This window comes from Rhinopithecus bieti, unplaced genomic scaffold (assembly GCF_001698545.2).
Source record: "Rhinopithecus bieti isolate Rb0 unplaced genomic scaffold, ASM169854v2 scaffold_41913, whole genome shotgun sequence".
Classification (NCBI taxonomy): Eukaryota; Metazoa; Chordata; class Mammalia; order Primates; family Cercopithecidae; genus Rhinopithecus; species Rhinopithecus bieti.
The window spans coordinates 262,679-268,452 of record NW_016818964.1 but is presented as its reverse complement, the minus strand read 5'-3'; the positions used below and the strand labels follow the sequence as shown (position 1 = coordinate 268,452).

Sequence of the window (5,774 nt, the reverse complement as noted above, 5' to 3'; positions counted from 1 at the left end):
AAAAAAAAAAAAAAAAAAAAAAAAAACAGTGTTACTAATTGTCCAATAGTAATTGCAATACTGTCTTTGGGACTCTGATAGTTTGATATCCTATGCTACTTTTAAGTACTGAAATATCAATGTAAAATTGTTATATCAATTTTAAAAGATCTGAAATCTGAGTCATTTACAAATTGAGATGCACCTAAAATATTACATACTGTATTAAAATGCTAACTTACATTTGTTTAGAATGTACTGAGGTATAATTGCAGCAAAAAGCTTCACAAATTGGTAGATCTTTGAAAGCGCCAGATGCAGAGATGAGATTGATCTGTTTGAAGAACTGAAAGGAGATTAGTGTTGCTGAAGCATAGTAAATGACAGAGTGGTGGATCATGAGTTTGGAGAAGCTGGCAGGGATCTTGGTAAAAAGTGTGGACTTTATTGTAATTATGATTTAGAGCCATTGGGATATTTTAAGCAGAGAAGTAATAAATTCTGATTTATCTTTTATAATGAAAAGATCATTTTGGCTGCTGTGTAGAGAATAACTCTTGAGGAAGGATAGCAAGAATGGAATAAAGGAAATTGGTAGCAGTTTTTACAGTAGTCCCCTTGAAAAGGTCTGGAGTAGATGGACAGTAGCACTAGCAGTGGAGGTGGTGAGCAGAGCCTTCAGAATACATTTTGAAAGTAGAGCTGCTATGGCTTCTTGGTGGACTAAGGTGGGGGAAAACAGAAGTAACAAGGATGATGCCTGGATTTCTTACTCAAACATTCAAGTTGAGGATGTTATCATTCACCAAAATGCTGAAGACAGGAGGAGCAGACACTGGGAAATAGGAATCAAGAGTTAAAGCTAGAGTTAGAAATCTTTATTCACTACTGAACTCAAAAGAGAGAGTAAAACCTTGTCTCTATTTCTTTATATCCAATCCACACCCCAAACCACTCATTTATTTCCATCTCCTCCACGCTTCTCAAACTGCTGCTAATCACAGTCACCAGCAACCTTCATATTGGTCACTTTTCTGTCCCCTTTTTGGCTTCTTAGTAGCTGTCAAAACTTTTAATCACTTCTTTGTTCTTAAAATGCTTAAGCTATACTACCTGACTTCAGGAGCTTGTATATAAGTAGGGGGGCATTGTCAGCTCAGTGATGTCCAGTGGTAGGCTGAAATCTCCCTGACCTGGGTGTGAATGGTCTGCAAACACATACTACACCCTTTGCCCCACACTTCTGTGAATTCTGGAATGACTTCCTAGTGAATTAGTGTAGTTAGAGATTGTGTCTCTTTCCCTTCTTGGCTGTCCCTGTGCTGCACTATGTCTACCTGATGAAAAGTTAGCTTCTTGCTTTGCACAAAGTGAAAAAAATATCACATAAAGTCTTTGGGTTTGTAGCAGATTTTGTTGAAAGGTGGGGAGACAGAGGAGAATGTAAATAGCTAAATAACTGGTTATTAGTTATCTCTGCTCTTAAAAGTGCTTTGACTATTTTTGAAATTCAGATAGCAGTAGTCTTTCAAATTGCCCTGGCTTACTTTTTGTACTCTTTTTTTTTTTCTTTCTCATTTTTTTCCAAAAGAAAAAATACCCTCCCTTTTTTTAATGCATGAAAATTCGACTTTAGCTCCAATCCTTCGCATATCCAAAAGTAATATTTTAAGTTTTAAAATTTGTGAAGCCTTGTCTGATGATGTTCTCTCAAAAGGCTCATTGTCTACCCTGGTCTGGTGAGGAAGAGTGTAACCTGATTCTTCTAGTTACAGTGAGTGCAGAGTCCTATTGGAGCACCTGGGAGGAGAGCCTCACTCATTCTAGGGCATCATGGAAGGCTTCCCAAAGAGGAAGACATTCACATCGAGGACTGAAAAATAGGGTTGTGAGAAAAACAGACATTTAAAGCCCCATGAACTAGAGCCTCTAGTAGGAGGGCAGTTCTGGCAAGAAGTAAAGCTGAGGAACCAAGAGGATGTTAGATTCTGGAAGGCCTGGTTTGCCACGTGAAAGACCTTATTCGCCACTAGTGCTGCTATTCTGCCTGTGCTGCATTGGAGATGCCTCACCTCTGATTGCTTTTTCTTCTGCATCTCATTCCCAACTTCTATCTTGCAGAAATCCTTCTAAGTCTCTTGGCCCCTAATGATAACTGTCCCTGTTCACCACTGCTACTCTGGATTTATTCTCATTTTCATCTACCTACTGTTGTTTCAATGAGATTGGGAAGAGAACAGAAAGTAGATGACTAGGCTCTTGAAGCAGAAGTTATAAATGTATTCTGTGATTCCGCAGTTCCATTTATACAGATAGATCCTGTGGCAAATAGTATTTTTCAACTATCTTCCAGAAATCCCTCTAAGTCTCTTGGCCACTAATGATAACTGTCCCTGTTCTCCCCTGCTACTCTGGATTTATTCTCATTTTTATGAATCTACTGCTATTTCAGTGGGATTGGGAAGAGAGTAAAAAGTAAATGAGTGGGCTCAGAAGTTATAAATATGTGTATTCTGTGATCCAGCAATTTCATTTCTAGGGACAGATCCTGTGGCAAATGGTATTTTTCAAATGTGGCCAAAACAATCTCTCCCATTCCACATGCTGCAATGTAACCTTGCCAGCCCCCCATCAAGGGGAATTAGACTTTACTCCTTATATCCTGGAAAATAGTCACTGACTGATTTTTAACCAATGCAGAGTGAGGTAATACACATTTTTTGAACTATAGAATGGTTTCTTTACATAGTTCTTTTAAAACCTTTAAAGGAAAGTAGCAATGTTCCATTTTCAAGGGTGCTCCCACCATTTAAACACCCAAATTTGATTTCTGCAGAACCGATTCTTCAGTGGGCTCCTGGGGTTGAGATTCCAGAAAGTGAGATGGGTAAAGTATATCCACATGTGGTAGATCTCAAAGTGACAAAATGCCCCTGTGCCAACGACGTGGCATTACTAGGCTTCGTTATGGATACACTACTTGATGGTAGGTTTACAGCTACATTAAATGTTGATGTTGGCATTTGTATTTTATAACAGTAATGTTTAACTGGCAGCAGAAATAAATGCATAGACATAGGGAAGGAAAATTGTTTCCTAAAATATCTAAAATTTATTCTTCAATGCTGTGTGTTGTCTGCTTGCAAGTGTGATATACTAAGTATGTTTTCTTGCTGTGACTTTTTGTCATGTTAATTGTGACTTTAGTGTGTCTCCTAATTTCCTTTATCCCATGCCCTCCATTAATATGTTACTTTCTCCCAGAGATTATCTGCTATTCCTGCCATGGATAAATAGGTATTGTTGTTCCTGAAATACTACATTACTTTGTTTATGCTTGCATTTTTTTCATTACTACTGTAATATCTGAGAGCACCTATATAGGGAAAGAAACAACTGTTTCTCTATATATTCATTTCATAACACTCTACTACCAAATGTATGGATTTTCCACACCAAGTGATTCTCCAGTTCTCTGTGGATGACCGAGTAGGTGCCCTATGGTTTAATTCAATTCTGGCACTAGCTATCTGGAGTTAGCACAGACCCTTCTCCCCAACCAACAACAGATTAAGGGCTCAGTTCCCCAAGACTGTCCCCCAATTCAAATGCCAGTCACAAGTCCTAGGTTGTAGTTCCAATCAACTAATTATAATTTGGGGAGGTCCCACAACCCCTTCCTTGAGTTCAATAATTTGCTAGCACAACCCATAGAACTCAGGGGAACATTTATTTAGGTTTGCCAGTTTATTATAAAGGACAAAACAAAGGATACAGTAAACAGTTGGGCAAGGTCCGAAAGATTCCCAAGTAAAGGAGCTTCAGTCCCCGTGGAGTTGTGACACGCCACACCCCTGGTATGTACAAGTGTTTTAGCATTCCAAAACCTGCACTGTAAGGATTTTTATGGAGGCTTTATCACATAGGCATGATCAATTATTTATTCAATCTCCAGCCCCTCCCCACTTCCTGGGAGATGCACTGAGGGGCTGAAGGCTCTAAGCTTCTAATCATGGCTTGCTTTTTCTGGCAACCACCCCACATCTTAAAGCTATCTGGGGGTCTGTCAAGAGTTGCTTCATTAGAACAAAAGACAATCACATCACCCAGGAAATTCCAAAGAGTTTAGGGGTTCTGTATCAGGAACTGGGGCCGGAGACCAAATGTTTGAACAAAGGATGTTCCTAGCACTCCATCATGCAGGAAATTGTGGGGGTTTTAGGAGTTCTCTATCAGGAGCCAGGGAAAACCAAATATATATTTCTCATTATATCACAATATTACAATGTCATTACACATTTCAACTACTAATAGTATTATTCTAATTATTGTTCCTAGCTAATTGATGACCTCCTAGACCCCAAATTCAGTGAATATAAAGAAAATAAATACATATAAAATTAAAGAATAAGAAACAAAATGTTATTACTTATAGATAATGTGTATACCTACATAAAATCCAAAAGATCTATAGAAAAACTCAGAACAAATATGGGCATGCTGGAAGGTTGTGAGATAGAATAACAATGTATAAAAATCACTCCACCAAGGACTAATTAAAGATTACAATTTAAAAAATCCTATTAAGGTAAGAAATCCCAAAAAGTACCCAGGAATAAAAAAAGGAGTTGCAAGGCCTATTGTGTAGAAACTGTAAAACTAATGAAGGTCAATAAAAAAGACCAAAATAAATAAGAGATTTCATGTTTATAAGCAGGAACTTCTGGTATTATAAAGATTTATTTTATAAATAAATTTATTACAAATAAAATTTATTACCAATTTATCAATCAATTCAATATGATTCCAAGAAAAATTATAACAATGTTTTTGGTGTGTGTGTGTGTGCGTGTGCGTGTGTGGGAGGGTGTAGAAATTGGCAAGCCAAACACAAAATTCATATGGGAGAATGATACACCATGAATAGCAAACATAATTTTAGAGAAAATAAAAAGAACAAAAATTTATCCTAGCATGACTTATTATAAAGCAACAGATTAAAACAGTATGCATCAGCATAGGGATAGACAAATAATCTTGCCCAAATCTCTTTGACTTCCTAATGGCTTACAGTCTGCTTCTGCTGAATTCCTTTAGTTTTACTAGGTTGGTGCAAAAGTAATTGAGGTTTTTGCAATTACTTTTAATGGCAAAAGCCACTATTACTTTTGCACCAACCTAATAAATGTGTCTTTTTCCACTCTCTGCTGTCATATGCTACACTATGTCAATCCAGATAGAAACTTGGCTCCTTTTCTTATCTTGTTCTGTGAATAGGAGGTCCTAGCCAGGACCTCCTCCTCCTCCTCTTTATCCAAACACCAATACCTACCTTACTTCCGTGAGCCACAGGAGAGGGATCATTCTCAACCTGCTTGATTCTGCCTTACAAATGAAAGTCGTGGGAGAGAAGCAGCAGTCTTAATTCCTTGGGATCACACTCATGAGGCCACCTCAACCTCTGGTTATGATATTATACATTAATTTTATAAAATTTTAATACTTGGAGATATTAGGCAATGTGTGCAAAGGACCTTTCTATATCATTTCTTATAACTGCACATGAATCTATATTATATCAATAAAAAATTTCAATTAAAAAAAGAAAAAAAAAAAGAAAGAAAACAAACAACTTCAGCAACAGGTTCTTTAGGTGAAACCACCTTTTCCCCAACTGGTCATCACTGTGCTGAAGCAAAAAAGGAAGTTCTCACAGTATCAAGCTGTGACTGCCTAAACCAGCAATTCATTTTTTTCTTTTTTTTTTTTTTTTTTTTTTTTTTTTTTTTTTTTTT

The 5,774-nt window shown here is 37.1% G+C and overlaps 1 protein-coding gene across 3 annotated transcripts in view; it reads left to right on the top strand.

Annotated features, from left to right (window-relative positions):
• Positions 1 to 5,774, top strand: part of CATSPERB (catsper channel auxiliary subunit beta) — a 196,331-nt gene that overhangs the window by 65,157 nt on the left and 125,400 nt on the right. For all 3 annotated transcript variants that reach the window (XM_017857906.1, XM_017857907.1, XM_017857908.1), the window contains one exon: positions 2,816 to 2,965. In XM_017857906.1, the coding sequence (XP_017713395.1) occupies positions 2,816 to 2,965 (150 nt within the window). The remainder of the gene's footprint in view (positions 1 to 2,815; positions 2,966 to 5,774) is intronic.